Genomic DNA, 17,146 nt, shown 5'->3' on the forward strand with positions numbered 1-17,146 from the left:
ATAGTATATAATATTGTTAATAAATTCAGAATTAAGAACATAATTTATCTCCCATTGAGCCATAACCAAGTTGGCATACGAGTTGGCACAAGGTGTGCCCATTGCAACACCTTGTTTTTGTAAATAATAATCATCATTGTACATGAATACATTGTTTTCTAGTATCAACTCCAGTAGCATCGTACATTTCATAATCATATTAGAATCAACATGGTTATTGCATAAAAATGTTCTTAAAAGTTCAAGTTCTTCATTGTTAGGAATCACTGTAAATAATGATTTGACATGTAAGGTTACCAACCATATATCCAGTCCATCAATGTCATTCCCTACTTCTATACTAAAAGTAGTTAAAAATTCATGAGTATCTTTAATTATGGTCTTAGTTTCCCATACTAAATTCTTCAATTGATTTTCAACATATATGGAGAGGGGCTCAGTCAGCCATCCTCCACCTGAGACTATGGGTCTCATTTTAGGTTCATTTAAATTCTTGTGGACTTTAGGGAGATCTCTAATAATTGGTATAGTGGGTAGTTCTACCAAAAAATATTTATAAAGATCAGCATTTATAATGTTAGACATAAGTAAATCATATAGATTACTATGCATATCATGTATAATTCATCATTCATACTACCTCAGTGGCATATGGGTAGATTCCCATATCTTACCCTACCAAGCAGGAAGAAGGCTAATGATCCAGGAGCCCCCTTGCAAAGCCTGCTTTGGAACCCAAGAAATAATCTGGTTTGTTGTAATTTGTAAAGGTCTGAACAGAGGATCAGGTTGCTGCCTTTAGAGTGCTTCTAGAGTCGACTTCTTTCCAATATGGTACTGAAGAGGGTGTGACTCTGATGGAGTGTGCCTTAACCTTGCCTGGAATTGATTTACCACAGTGGCAGTAACAAAAAATAATAGCAGAGGACAACCAACGAGCGATCGTTTGCTTAGGGACAGGTTGTCCCACCTTAGCCATAGAAGAGGAAATAACTGTTAAGCTTTCCTGAAGGGTGTCATTCTGTCAAGATAGTACCTGAGCTGCCTGTGTACATCCAAGGTATGCAGAAACATCTCTCCCTTATTTTTAGCTTCTGAAAAAAAAACTGGGAAATTGATGGCTTGGTTCAGGTAAATTCAGATGCACCTTTTGGCAAGAAAGTACTACTAGTGAGTAAAACAACCTTATCCTTGTGGAAATTCAGATAAGGCTGACCCACCATAAAAGCTTGCAGCTGAGAGACTCACCTTGCAGATGTCAATGCAATAAGCAAAACATTTTTCGAAGTGATGAACCTTGAATCAGCCTGAGCATACCTAGTAGCACAGAGGTCCTAGCCTCAGTACAGCCACAAGATGATATGCTCCTCAGACTGCACATCATGACTGAACAGTTACACTAACCCTGTACTTAACGTGACAAATACTCAGTGACAAATGAGTTAGCTGCTGTTTAGTATTATGCACTTGCCCGTCCACTTCATTCAATAGCCAACAAAAGGAGCAAGGGAAGGTTTTTCCAGGCCTGTGAACTTATTTAATTACAGACCACATGCCTGGAAATAAATGCACAGCAGGTTGTTGTGTCTTTCGGCTTTTCCCGGTTAGGAGTCGCCACAGCGGAACTCCGGTCCGCTAATGATTGGCAGTAGATTTTTTATGTGCCGAGTTGCCAGCCCTGATGCACAACCTTCAATGAATGTACGCCCATTCACGCATGTCTCCACACACAGAAGACGCTCTAGCTGAGAATCGAACAGGACAACTTCTTACTGTGAGGCGACAACGCTACCGCAGCACCACCACCGCAGTAACTTTCCCATTTAAATATAAGCTCAAACAGATGCTCTGAGCTACAGTATATCTGCTTGGGCTTTTTATAGTTCAAGTGATTTTCTTAGATGCACTTCTCCTGGACTGGGTATAGTTTTCCCCATGCCATTTTATGGTATCTGTTTTATGGTGCTTCTACTGTGTTGCTTGCTTGCTTTCTCTCTCTCTGTCCCCATTTCCTAATGTAATTGCAGACATATGAACAAGTATGCATATATTAAAAGGTTTTGAACAAAATTATTTTTGCCAGTTTAGATAGGAATGTTGCAAGTTGCCATGACATTAGCAGAGTCCATTTATGTTTAGTCATGTGACAGAGTAATTCATTCATTAACCTGAGGCAGATTGAAGCACTGAACAGTGTGTTTAGGATTTTAGAACAGACACTACCTTGTTTAGTCATAACTATCTATATAAAGTGCAGAGTTAAGACAAAGAAGGGATTTTAAGAGATTGCTGAGAAATTTTGCAAGAAAGGGAAGTCCATGTGTACAACATCCCAAGAGTATATATTGATAAGCTAGCCTTTTCAGTAAAGAGATTATGTCAAAAGGAAGAATTCATGAATACTCATGAACAAAGAAACTACATAAATCAATGTCATAACACAGAGTGCAGCTACCCTTACCAGGCTTCACTTTACTTACAACCTTAGAAAGAGACATCACTCTCTACTAAAAACACAGTGAACTACTGTGTGACTTTTTCTATTAAAAAATGGTCCAGCACATTCCGGACACTTGTATTGTACCTATTTTAGGGACAGAGGGAAAGGCATGGAGCCGTAATCAGTAGTACCATTTACTGTAACATAGACCTATCATGCAACACATACTTTAGGCCTATTAATTTATATTTCTGCTTTTGGTATTTTCTAACCCTATTGTATCTGTTATATATTTCCTACTACTTCTTTTTAAAAGAACAATCAGTGCAGAACATCAGCATTATACAATTTATGTTTATTCATTGTTACTTCTCTATCTCTTCATGAATGTCCCTAAGCTGTCTTGCTACGTAAAGCCTCTACTTTACATTTTGATATTAGAACTGTTTTGGTAAATGTGTACTGTTAGAACTTGTATCGTGTTTCTGGTCAGGGTCATGGCTCAAAAGGGTCTTGTACCAGTCTACCTACTTGGCTAACAAACAACTACTACTCTTCCCTCATTAGGCCAATCATAGAGTACAATGCCCCATTTGGCATGTACCTTACTAGACACATGTAATAGCTGGAAAAGCCACAAAAGTACTTCACGAAGAGGATCCTAGGTCTTAAACACATGTCCTACTTGGACAGACTAAAAAAACTGCAGTTATTCTCTGTCTCATATCGTCTACTAAGTGGCGATCTCTGCTTGACTTACAAAGCCATGTCTGACCCAGCTCTATTAGAAATGCTACATCTAAAGAAATCACAATCCCTCCGCACCACATGTTTCAGAGACCTCAACTTCATTACCACGATCAACAGAACATGCTGGAGGGACAGGTTCATAACCCAGAGACTGCTCATGCTCTGTAATAGACTTCCCGTACTTGTCAAGCAGAGCACTTCACTGGCCCTCTTCAAGGGGAAATCTTGATGAGTGGATAGGAAATAGAAAGTTCACCCCGGGGATCACTCCCGTAGCTCTACTTGATAGAGGCACTGAGAACTAACGTCTGGCAGCACGATGCCAGGGCACTTCTATGGGCTAGGCTTCTAAAGGCTCCAGGGCCATTAGCCTAGCACACACCTATGAACCTATGAACCTATATAACATTGTTCTCATAGTATCATCATAATACTGTTTATCAATAATAACTATAGCTCCTCCCTTGTCAGCTGGCCTTATTACAATTTCTTCATTTTTACTCAAATTAGTTAAGGCCTCATATTCTCTATTACTCAAGTTACAAAATTTATAATTCTTACCATTTTTACTATTCCACATATTGATTAGGTTCTTTTCTACTGATTGTTCAAAAGCTTCCAACATAGGATGCAAACGAGGCATAAATGCACTAGGCTTTTTAAAAATACTTACATCATTCATAGCATCATTTTTAAAAAGCATTCTCAAAGTAGTATTTCTAACAAAGGTTTTCACCTCTATAATAAAATCAGTAATGTCAGCAGTTTTAGATGGTATAAATGACAATCCTTTATTAAGTAATGTCCTTTCATGAGTCTACAGTACATGTTTAGGTAGGTTTATAACAAGATCACAGTCACTTACTACTGCTGTTTGTTCTGCGGATGCTTCAATTCCTCTGACATTTTCCGCTTCTTGTTGAATCTCATAGGAGTCCATTTTTTCATTTCCGTGATGGGAAGTGGAAATGGACGAACAATTTGGTCTAAAAAAGAAGATGAATGTGAATCTGAAGATGTGGTTTTCCTTCTAACATCTGCATTCAAATTGTCAGTATCATGAGATGTCATCACTTCATTATTCTCTTGATTAGATGTAGAGACCATCACTTCTTCCTCTACAAGAGCAATATTGTTAGTACTATGCTTATTCAGTAGACTAGCATTAGTTGTTAGCTTCGCTTCATATCTACTGACTAAAGCCTTTGTTGTTCGACTGCCATTTCCTTCCGATTATAGTAGGGAAGTTCCTTGCTGATGTTCAGATGGATTTACACAATTAGCTGAACGAGAATTGTCCAAGCTATTTCTATTGACCATACGATTATGTTGGGGGTTGTGCTGACCATTACGATCATGCTCATATTCTCCAACTCTCTTTATTCTCTGTACATCTCTTGGCCACGAGAAGACATGGCCCAATTCAAAATCTTTAATGTCTCGTTCTAATTTTCTCTTTTTTGAAAATAGCAATTTACATTCAAGGTTGTATACATAGGCACATATATTGTCATAGAATTCATTGCATTCAGTGTCATTAAGGAAAGATTAAATTATTTTCTGTTGTTCTATAATTTTACTATTGATATTATTTTCAATCTCCACATATTGCTCTATAAGCATCTTCATATAGGTGTAGCTTGTCTTAATATTGAGTTGTTGCCATTTGGCTAACAGCCCTGGATATAGCGATCCGAATGTTGGCATTTTTAGAATTCTAAGTCCCCTCGGCACTATTTGGAAGTAGAGACATGCCTCCATATGTTTACGCTGCTGTTGTGTATTTTTTAGTTTGTTGAACAAGTTCTCTATTTTACGAGTATGCTGCAATAATTTAAGTGCATGATCAGCTTCACAGTCATTGTTTCCTGCATTTAGCAGGTCTGTTCTATGCAGTTTTAAGAGAGCATTCGCTTCAGCATTCATAAGTCTTTTAAAAACTGATTCCATTTCCGTAACTTTTTTACTATGCATTCCCAATTCTGGGTTGTAATCAAGTTCAATTTCAGCCACATTATCATTTGCCATGTATCGTATTGTCGCGGTGGTACTTGGCTACATTGCTATTAAGCTTGGCATTGTATGTGATACTAAATATCGTATTTGCTGTGCTGGTATTTGGCTACATTGCTATTAAGCCTGGCATTGAAGATGATACTAAATATCATATTTGCCGTGCTGGTGTCTTAACATACAGTCGTATAGCATCGTATTTGCCTTGGTGGTGTCTGGAAGTTTTGTTACGGAAAAATTTTGCTTAAGGCTGAAACAGTCTGAGTGACTTCATGGGAACATTTACATATTTCCCAAGATGCTCTGCATATGGTTGCTGCTGTTTGTGATAACTCTTTCCTTGAAGATTATTTATTTAGTTTACATGTATATATTGAGAATTTTTAAAAGATAAAACAGCTTGTGCCATAACAGTCCCTTTTCCAGTTTTGCTGTGTAATGATAAAGCATTACTTATGTTACTGACAAAATGAAGCTACATGACAAATTCTGGATCAAGACTGTGCACTACAGACATCCACTGTGCCTGTAAGTTGTCACTGCAGGTTTCAAGATCGTATACTTGAAGTGTTTTTTGGAAGTTATAGTTGTCTATTGCACCCTTTATAAACACAAGCAGGTGCAACAGTTTCAAGTTTGCAAGCATTTCCTCAAAATTGTAGGATTTTCTGCTCTGGTTATGAAGGTTAGCACCACAGTACACTGGTGTATCTAACTGTGACCTTATTAGCATTCATACCATATCAGCCGATGGCATCCTTTTCACTGAGAAAAATAAATGGATATTTTAAAATGTGCAACAAAGTTGTGTATGTCATTGACCTCATTCAGTGTTCATTTATTCAACTCCGTCAGTAAATGAAAGTATTCTTTTACAGCTTAACTGCCCTCTCCAGATCGTCTGCCATTGAATAGGCCAGATTTTTTTTCAGGGGATGCATACAAGTTATGAAGTCACTCTTCAGATGTGACTTGTGATTGGAGGATGATGTATATTTTTCCCGTTGCATAGTGGGGGACAGTTTGGAATCTGGGAGCTATTAGACAGTGAGCATAATGTCTGTCTTCAGGAGACAAGTGGTGAGAAGTTCAGTGCCAAGACCATAGCAGTCCTAAAAACACTTGACCTGCTGAACGGAAATAATAATTCCTTTATAAAATAGGAGCTTTGTCAGACCAGTCTAGCAAAACATGATGGGTTCACTGACATAGTTGACAAATGAAACTCAGTGGATACTGCATACTTTGAGACACAATTTTTTTTACCTCTATGCTGCAAAGAAAGATAGACATCAAAGATGAGGAGAAGGCAGTATTCATTTGTTCCTTACTGAATTTTAAAGCACAATTCATAGTAATTTATGGTATTCGGCAAAATACCATAGTGCATTTCTAATATGTTCAGAGCTTCCAGTTTCAGGTTAAGTCACGTGTCACAGTCTGCTCATTTGTCACACGGTTGTTCAGGAAATGTTGAACTGTTTACTTGCATAGTTAGTGTAGAATCTTAAGATGGGTGGATGGCTATGCTGTGGAACAAAATCCCGGTACATGTGAGGCAGAGCACCTCGCTGGCCTTGTTCAAGAGGAATCTTGACCAATGGATGGGAGATCGCAGATATATCCCAGGGATTACTTCAGTGTCACTGCTTGACAGAGGCACAGAAAAATGATAGGCATAGTTTTTATTCAAACTAAAGGGGTGGCGAAAGCCACATAACTATGGGCTAGGCTTATAAATGCCCTTGGGCAGATAGCCTAGTATGAACCTATGAACCTATGAACCTATGAGAGACAAGTACTGAGAGCTGAGTCAAGAACTGTTTAAAAGGGAGGTAGAGGAAGATCAGGGTAAGGAGTATACTGTCATCCGAGTTTGACAGTGGAGCATCTGATGAGTAGTCAGTAATGGCTTTGGTGATGTTTAGTATTTTGTCTCTAGTGTTGGTGGGCTGGGGTTCAGGGGCATGTTTTTAACATGCAGCAATAATAACAGTTTAATGACTTTAGGTGGGGAGAGGCAAGGTTTCAGGAAGAGCTCACCAAGCGTGCAGCTTGATCAGGTCAGTGGTATTAGTGATTCATTGTTCACTTTGCTCCAAGTACTCATGCATGGGACTGGGGTTGGAAGGCACTAAGTTTAGAGTAGGTGGTAAACCAGTAAGATGTGGGGTATTAATAATGCCTAGGATGAATTAGGTCAGGCACTAGGGACAGATAGTGGATAAGGCAGATGGTATGCTCTATTACACTATGGCCATTTACTCCAGGGAGCCTGGTATACATTGGTTGTACAGAGGACTGTGGCAACATGTAGTGTACTGTGTGTATGTTGGAAGGATGTAGTCCATAAGAAGGCTTTAGTGGATTTCAGGATAAAAGTTGTGATAGGTGAAAATATCCTGCAGGGAGAAGTGACCCATAAAAGAACATACAGAATTAGGAGGAAGGAAGCACGGACGTCAGATAAAGGGCATTCTGTTCAGAGTAAACATGAAAAGAAACTATTACAGTGAGTCATATCAAACAGGAGATAGCAGACAGGGCTAATTAATGGCAAGACAGATAGAAAAACAGTAAAGGGGCAACTGCTGAGGATATAGCAATGTTATTAAATGGGCTACTGGACTAGCGCCATTTGGCTTCCTTCTGTCAGCAAAATTTTATGTTCTTGTGAAACAGTGAAATATTTTTTACATACTGCAAGTAGTCAGATTCAGTTCTTATTTTGCTGTATTCTCTCACTATAATCCAAACGAGATGTTTTTTGTTTCAAGTCTTTCACTGTCTCACTTACTGTGTTTTTTGTGAGTAGTTTCTATAAACTTTCCTTAACTAGCTTGTGTCTTTCATTTCTTTTTACTAGCAGAAAGTTGCCAAACCACTTGATGGCATATGAACTTCTTAGGCATATTTCCTAACTGATGTGCCTCACAAAGATGCCAAGTCTGGTTTTATTTCTCGTGTTCTTTATTTGATGGTATTATAAGTTATTAACACAAAGTTAACCTTAAGATCACTTAAATACTGAGATCAGAAGCACTGTTTCGTAGTTAAATGAACATTTTTGTAATGAACACAAAAACTTAATGTTAAACATCTGTGAGAAACCGTTGTGGCCATGCAATTGCTGTAGTCAATGGGGAACTAAATTTAAAATAATTTCGATGATATAACATTGCTTTTCTTGGCAGCACTGATGGTATGGAATGTTTGCTGTTGACTGTGCAAACAGTGATTCCCAACTGTGCTGGATGTATTGTCAAGGTGAAGTAGAATTGAGCTGCTTGCAGCCATTTCTCTTTTTTGTGGGTTTAGGATTTAGGTTAAAAATTCAGGCCATCAGAACATAAGATTCCAACTCCTGTGGTGAAGATTGGCAAGAGATGAATAGCCTCTTTGCCTGGTGCATATGTGCCTGATCAGGTACACCACATGGAAGCCAACCTGCTTCCAGCACAAGCAACAGTGTGTGCACATCTGTGTCTCAGTATCAACATCATTGCGTTATCTGTGCCATTAATGATTGGCTGGGCCATAGTCCTCTTTGCTTGTTAGACAGTTTAAAGGAAACTCCCCTTGTGTTAGAGCTAGGGGATCAAAACTGTCACAAGAAAGTTAAAAGGTCAAAGCATGGTGAGTTTCAGAATGAACTGGTTAAAGGAGGAGTGCCTTTTATCCAGCTGCCCACCCTTATGTGCTCCCTTCTACACTCCCACAACTTTTTGTTTTTTTTCCCCTTCTCCTATGAGCTTCATCATTAAAAGTGGCCTGCTATATTTTATTTTGCTGTTGGATTGGACACTCTAAATTGGTCTTAGGTGTGTGTGTGTGTGTGTGCATGTGTGTGCCTTCTGTGGAAGGTTGGGTGCCGGGCTGGCAGCTCGACACAGTAAAACTCCACTGCCAATCATGAGTGGACAGGTGATCCGTTGTGGCGACCCCTAACCGGGAAAAGCCAAAAGAAGAAGAAGAAGTTGGTAGGGAGTTTGGGATTGTAGGTTTCGGTCTTGTAGCTGTATTTACCATTCTTCTAGTTGAGTGTAATAATGTGGAATGAATCGTAATGACTCATTTGTTTCATTCTTTGTTCAGTAAGTGTTCATTGGTCTACTTTCATTTTTTCAGGGACCCAGGCACTGCCTTCGCTATTTAGTTTGGGTTATCACCAGTGTCGCTACAGCTATGATGATCAGGCAGATGTGGAGCAGGTTGATGCAGGCTTTGATGAACATGACATCCCTTATGACACCATATGGCTAGACATTGATCATACCAGAGGAAATCGCTACTTCACCTGGGATAAAACAAAGTTCCCAAATCCAAAGAGACTGCAGCAACGACTGAAAAGCAAGAAACGCAAGGTAATCTAAATGAGACTAGCACCTGGAACTTGGCTATGACACTGGTTCACTGATGTCCTATAGTGGCAGTTTTAGTCTTTTGTGAAGTTACAGATGTCTGTACTTAGCTTGGAATGTCTGCATGTTTGTTAGGGATGGAAACCTGTGGCTATAAAGTATTATACAGTCTGAGGTCTGAGATTTACAGTTTAGAAAACTTCCATTCACTCCTCCTGATTTAGCTGTGGGGGAGTATTATGTGTTTTGTTTTTGTCAGGGAATGTGTTATATTTAGCTGCTGTCACTTCTATTTAATGGGTGTTGAGCCTGCAGGCCATAATGTTTCTCATCCTGACTGGATTGTGTGTGTTGCCTAATACAGGCTGTGGTCACATTAAAGCAAATTGTTGGAAAATAAACTGTCTAAAATATAATATGTTTTAATACATGGTCAAACATTTATAATACTTAAAGTTTTCTTTTACTTCTTTTGATTTGGCTGTGCCCTGACTGTTACTTTTTTGGCATTAGATGTGTTATATTTAGCCAATGTCAGTACCGAGGTCTGGGGTCTGTAGGTCATAGTGTTTCTGTATCCTCATCCTCATTTGATTTTATATATTGCCTAACAGTGTCTGAGTTCATATTAAAACAAACAACCCTATTTGTTCACAATCTAGAATAAACTTGTTTGTGGAAATAAGTATCTCACAGTGCAAATTTCCAAGGAATTATAAAATGTTAACAGGAGGAACTGTTTGTAGAGTTCTTCTAGTGCTTATGTTCTTAAAATATGGTAGTGGTCTTCCAAATTTTAAGTAATGGGTGCCTGATTATTGTAAACCTGACAGTAAATCTCCTAATGACATTAATTACCATTTACCTAAAGATTTGGTCATTTTTTGTAATCTGTCTTAGAAATGTGTGAAATGTGTAGATATGTGTTGCTGTTGCCATTTGTGAGGTGCTGTTAACACTCTTAACACATTATTTACCTGGGGGTCATATTCTAAAAGGAGCTTAGTATTTATTTAAAGACTATTTCAAGACTTTTTCTTAGGCCTCTGATCCATTGGTAATAAATTTGTGCCTTTTTTTCATTGTTTAGTGTTACTTTGGTGGAGGTGTTTGCATGTCATTTTTCCCCTAGAGCTATTGTAGGTTTGTACTCCTGCTTGGGTCACCCTAAGGAGATTGGACTAAAAGCAAGGACTCAGCAAAAATAATCCAAGAAATTTGGATCTGTTGAAGTTCACTGAGAGAGTAGTAGAAGCTTGCCAGGCCTGGTGAAGGTGTTTGATGACAGATGCATGTTGATCAGGTGACTCAGATAACCTTGTTGGGCTCATTCTGAAAAGGCTGTATAGAATTAGTTTGGGTTCACCATCTGTAAAACCAAGGGTTAGGTGTGAAATCAGTCAGAGTTGGATGGTTTATGCAGGAGTAGACTCTGGCAATAGGATATGTCTCTTGGAATATGTAATGTCATCTCATTGCTGAAGAAGGAACCAGAGCTTATGCAGGAGGTTGGTAAATGTCAGATGTAGTTGGCCTTACTTTTACAAATTAGATTTGTCTTGGTTGGAGGTCTTCATTTGGGGAGGTCAGTTATTTTACTGAACTGCCTTTTGGAAGATGTCATGGGATGGTATAGGGAAACTTACAAGCCCCTGAGAAGGTATCGTTCAGTTAGAGTTTATGCCAGTGTACATGACAGTTTCCCTTTTGTGGCCTCAGGTTGCAGAGTGGAAGACTGTGTCCGGCTGTGCATATGCAAGTCGCACTTGCTCAGAGTATTTAGCTTCTGTGGAGACTATGAGTCTGATGCTTGACAGCATACCACCTTTGACTATGTGATTCTTCTTGTTGGGAATGTTGGAGATACCTGGAGGGGCAAGACTGGGAACAATGATCAGCTTATCCTAATCCAAATGGTAATTTGTTATTAGACTTCTTTAATATAAGTGGATTATTATTTTTTTCTAAACACCTTTATTAAATTATCACTTAAGATATAGGCAAATATACATTCACAGAAAAGAAAACAAACCATATTATATTTTTGCCATTTATGTACATGATATATCTCATTTTTTTCTTTGTAATCGTCATCAATCCAGTATTACATAAACTGCTCAATCCCTGATTTCCCTTAAACCTCACTGTTTCTCTTGGACATTACTCTTCGTGCAGTGTTCCCACAATTTACATTTTATTTCTGTATAATTTGCTCCTTTCCTTTTCTAAAGATCCCTCTTCCAGTACTTTTGTCTCTTTTACAATATTCAGTGTTTTTTTTTTTGTTTACATTTTGATTTTCGTTTTCTGATAATTGCTTTTTTTGGCAGCCAGCAGAATTAAACTTAACAGGGCCTTACTATGTTCAGGCAGTTCAGATTCTGTGACCCAGCATAAGAGAATAATTTCCTTGGTTACAGCCATTGGCTCACCCAGTATTTCTAACACACTACTGTGTGTGGAATTTTTAAAATCTGCTAACTCATTACAGTCCCAAACATGTCGTCCAAGTTACCTCTTTCTCCCTGTCACACTTCAGCATTTGCTATCTAAAAGTCTGTGTTGGGTAAAAAAATAACTATGCAAACACTTCCAGGCAAAATGCCTAAACCGTCTGGAATTTGTTGCATACTTGGGCACCATGCATATGTCCTCCCCATTGTTCTCTTGTAAACTTCTCCAATCTTTTGTAATCTGCTCTGTTTGATTCTTATACTTAACATGTAGTTTTTACATGGTCCACTGATTAGCCCCTTTTTAACAGCAGCTTTTTTAGATTCAACTGAAAATTGTACCAGACCAGGTCTTTTCAGTTAAGATTACCCTACACCTTTCTCTTTAACTGTGGTCTCATATCAGTCTCTGGTAGGGAAGGCAGTCTGTAACTTGCAGGACAAATGTCTTTTTGGCCTCATCCCACTCTTTTTACCTTTCCCTTTATAGATATTTGTTTACAATACCTTGGTTACTTTGCCAGTTTTTTCCAGTAAATTCCAGTCCGTGCATGCCTGTTTTCTGTACCCTTACTTGCAGTCATCCCTATTGGCAAAATCTCATCCCTTTTGTTCTTAGAGTACTTTATGTTACTTTATGAATATAATGTTTTCCATGGTTATTTTCCTTAAAGATTTGCATCCAAAATCCCACTCTAACTTTATTTGTTAAACTGCTTCCCTGCTTCATCCTCATTCTTTTCCATTTTGAATAAAGTGTTTTATATATATATATATATATATATATATATATATATATATATATATATATGAGCCTTAACTGTGTAGCTCTAAAATATCCCTTCATACAGTGTCATCCTATACCACCCTGTTCTTTGGGAAGGATCAGTTTATGTCACTTAACTCTTGCCCTCTTCCCCTCCCAAATATATTCCTTCAATTCTTTATTAATTATTGTCCACAGCTTCTCCTCTGGCTGATAGAAATATGCCTGACCTGTATAGAAAACTAAATGGGCTAAACACATTTTCACCACTTGTATCTTACTGCCCATATCCTTATCCATAAACAAGCTTCTTAGTTTTTTATTATCTTTTGAATAGTCTGTTCCACATATCCTTAGCTGCCATAACAGAAGCCTTTTTAATCCATACTCCTAAATACTTCATCTTATCGTGTCTCCATAAATATGGGATTTGCTGAAAAAGTTTGTGTGTAGGTACATAGTTTACTGCTGCAACCTTTGTTTTATTTTCATCAGTTTTATATCCCAAAAAGACTTAAACCTTTCTCAAAATGTTCATAACATTAAGATGTCAATTTCTAGATTTATGAGGTACAAATAATGTCATCTGCAATTAAAACCAACTTTTCTTGATTGTCGTATTAATTATATCCTTGACATTTTGAGCCCCTTATGTTCTTTGCCAGTGCCTTTAAATATAAAGCAAATAACAAAGTGGAAAGGAGACACCTTTGCCCGATTCTTCTGTTCAAACACAGCCTATCAGAGAGGAATCCTTCCACTTTAATTCTTACCATCTGATCCTACTTGTACCCTCCTAATTAACTTTATTATTGTATCAGGAAATGCAAATGCTTACATTGCCCTACTCATAAAATCCCAGCTTACTCTGTTGAATGCTTTCTCTGCATCAAGACCCACCAAAAGCAGCAGTATTTTCTTACATTCTCTTTCCATCAGGATTGTCATTATTCTTTTAATGCTGTCAAATGTTTGCCTCCCTCCACAAAACCACACTGATCCATATCTATAAGTTTTTTGGCAAAACCTTTGCCATTCTTGTAGCTAGTATAGATGTGGTTTACAATTAAAATAGTCTATATTTAGCTTGGTCTGCTGGGTCTTTATCTTCTCTAGACAATACAGCCAACACAGCTTTCTTCCAGGATGTTGGTGCTGCCCCTCCTTTTAAAATACTATTAAACAAAATCTTCCAGATCATTATAACTTTCTTTCCTCCTAAATTCCAAACTTCCACAGTATTACCATTTGTTCTTGGATAAATTCCTGCAGCTTGATTATACATCACCATTTTTATCTCATCTCTTCCTATTTTAACTGTTATTTGTTGAGCCTCTAACCTTGGCATGAATAAGTCATACATAAATGTTTGTTCTTTATTGATTTCCACATTTCTCTATTTTATACAACTTTTCATAAAATTTCCAAAATACATCTAAAATCTATGCAGGCTCCGTTTTTTTGGGGGGTTTTTTTTTGTTTTTTTTTTATAGGTTCCCTAAGTTTGGCGACAACAATTTCTGTTTTCTGTTGCCTAAATCATTGTGCTAAAAGTTTTTGTGCTCTGGGGTTATTAAAAAAAAAACATAACAGCAGTCTTCCTAAGCTCATGCATAGTATCCATATACATCCTTACTTTCACTTTACTACTCTGTAGTTGATTTTCTTCGTGTTTCACTGTTGCAGTCATCACATTTGGGTTATCTGCTTGCATTAGCCCTCAGTCGGCCTGATTATCAAAGTCTTGGGTCCTGCGTCGGTTGCTGTCTCATTTTCCATGACATCAGGTAGTCAGGGGTGTAAAGCATGCAGCCGAGGCCATTACTTCAGTTTTTCTTGCCGTGCAGTGCCCGAAGCAGAAGCAGTTCGCAAGTGCCGGTCGGCCGACTACTGAAATTTTCGTTTTCGAGTTTCAGAATATGTCTGTAAAAGTTAATTGTATTTCTTGTGGAAAGCAAATACCTCATAAAGATTTTCATTCATACTGCATTCCTTGCTTAGGCCCTGACCACGACGTACCTCACTGTCGGTTTTGTGCCTTATTTAAACAATGGACTATTAGTCGTCGGTTTATTTACGCTTCTAAGTATTTTGGTACTCAGTTCAATTATCCATATATGGCTTTGGTAAGCTACCCGACTACCGACATTCTGAAAAAAATGCACAGATAAAGACAGAGACAGACCGCATAGGTCCATAGCTGCCGACGACGCTTCTCCTAAGCTTGTCGCCAGTTCGCCGGTACTCAGTGAGGCACTTTTGCAGCCCCTGATTCCTACTACTTCAGATTCACAAGCCTCTACTGAGACCCATTTGGAGTCCGGTATGCCGCGAGATGCTTCTTCAACTGTGGAACCTGCAGATGTCTCTACCTTGGATGGGTCCGGAGCCGCTGTGCAGGCACCGGCTTCTGAGGGTGTATTCAGGCCTACTGACTTGCATATTAAACCAAAGCCATCTTCTTCTTCAAGGCCTAAAACTCGATCTATGCCTAGAAAACCGATGCCCAGACCGCATGGTCAGGCCTCTATGCCTAAAAAACAAATGATAAGAATGGCTGAAGCCCTTATTACTCTAATCAGGGGAAGCAACTCTTCCCCCTCTAAGAGACCTAGGACTGAGTTTCCTTATGATTCTTCTGATCAGGACTCTGAAATTTCTGTTTCATCTGATGACCAGAATTTAGCCTTATCTACCTATGAGGATTCTGATGTAGAGGACTGCATTCCCTCTGCTTCCCCTCCAGAGGATTTCTCTTTTGGTGAAACCTTGCATACTCTTACGGAGCATTTTCACTGGGAAAGCCAGGATTACTCTGACTCTAAAAAGAGGCTTAGTGATTTCTTACTCCTGCCCCAACACAGGCCTTTAGCTATCCCCCCTGTACTGGACATTGTTGATAATGCCTTTTCGGAATCTAGCTTGGCCCCTGACTCTTTACCTCCTGCTCCCAGAAAGCCATATATATATTACAGGGTTCCTGACTCCCACAAGTTCCTCTTTAAAAATCCTACTGCAGATCCTGAGACCATTTTACAGGGACCCAAGGGCATTAAGGCTACTACTGCCAAAAATCCTACCCCCTCTGATAGAGATTCCAGGGCGCTGGATAGATGGGGTAAGAAGGTATACACTTCTACAACCTTGGCCATTAGGGCGTTAAACTGCCAGTTTCATATGTTAAAGTATCAGCAGCATATTATTGGATTGCTTAAACAGAAAATGATGTTGATTCCTGACTGTGCTAAAAATAAAGATTTACAGGATTTGTCACATGAATATTTATATTATATTATATTATCAGGTTTTACTCTATTTACTTTATTTTATTCTATTTTATTATACATATATTAATAAATGAATTTGAACATTTACTTCTTATATATGTATTTCTCAAATGGTAATAGAATAATAATATCAACTATATATATATATATATTTATTGTTTAACATACTTATTATTAATACACTTTTTTTAAAATACATTTTTTAAAACACATTTTTTAATACCTTAATATTTTAGTAGCCTACAAGGGTGTGTTATTGGATTTTTTAACATACCTTACTCAGAATATACATTTATATACATCACCATCAGTTTCTTCTAACATTATATATTTCTGTATGTATTCATTCATGTATCTCTTGTGCATCTCTTTGGATATGTTTTGCTATATTAGCTTAGGGGTGATTATTTGTAACACACCAGTGTGTTACCTTGTTATTTATCACTTATATTCACACAAGACATATGATGTTATATTTTAGTATTGGTATTTATGGTAATGGGTTTAGATATACTGTGTTTATTTATACAACTCGTACCATTTTTAACAGCTTAGCCTACTGCTATGGTTTATTGAATTGTTGTGTTTTTGGTAGCATGTATTTTATGCATTTAATGGTGTCTTAGTATTCTCAACATAAGCTACCCCTTTAACAATGCAATTCAACAATTATACAATTAATGATGTGATGTTGTTTAACCAATGACTGGCAAATACTGTTTATAAAAAGATGAATTTTTGGAAGGCAACTGGATTCTGAAGAAGTCTCCGCACATGGAGATGAAAGCGCTCAATCAGTTACCTTTTTTAAAATTGTTTAAAAACAGTTTTTATTTATTATTTATTTTTTATTGTGTGGTTTCAATAATAAACCTATTCATTTTCAACACTCGTTCGTTTACATTGGATTACTAAAGAACTGGTTGGTTCATGGGTATACAAGACAGCATTTATTGTACCAGAGCAGTGTTGTAGGAACTGTGTTCGTGGTTGGGGTTGCAACTTGTGTGTTTTTATATTATTGGATTGCTTAAACAGAAAATGATTTTGATTCCTGACTGTGCTAAAAATAAAGA

The 17,146-nt window shown here is 37.9% G+C and overlaps 1 protein-coding gene across 1 annotated transcript in view; it reads left to right on the top strand.

The window, feature by feature from the left end:
* GANC (glucosidase alpha, neutral C) overlaps positions 1 to 17,146 on the top strand; it is a 981,067-nt gene that overhangs the window by 460,021 nt on the left and 503,900 nt on the right. The window contains exon 11 of the mRNA XM_044074070.1: positions 9,332 to 9,567. Coding sequence (XP_043930005.1) covers positions 9,332 to 9,567 — 236 coding nt within the window. The remainder of the gene's footprint in view (positions 1 to 9,331; positions 9,568 to 17,146) is intronic.

This window comes from Protopterus annectens, chromosome 6.part0 (genome assembly GCF_019279795.1).
Source record: "Protopterus annectens isolate FY-2018-M chromosome 6.part0, PAN1.0, whole genome shotgun sequence".
Lineage (NCBI taxonomy): Eukaryota > Metazoa > Chordata > Ceratodontiformes > Protopteridae > Protopterus > Protopterus annectens.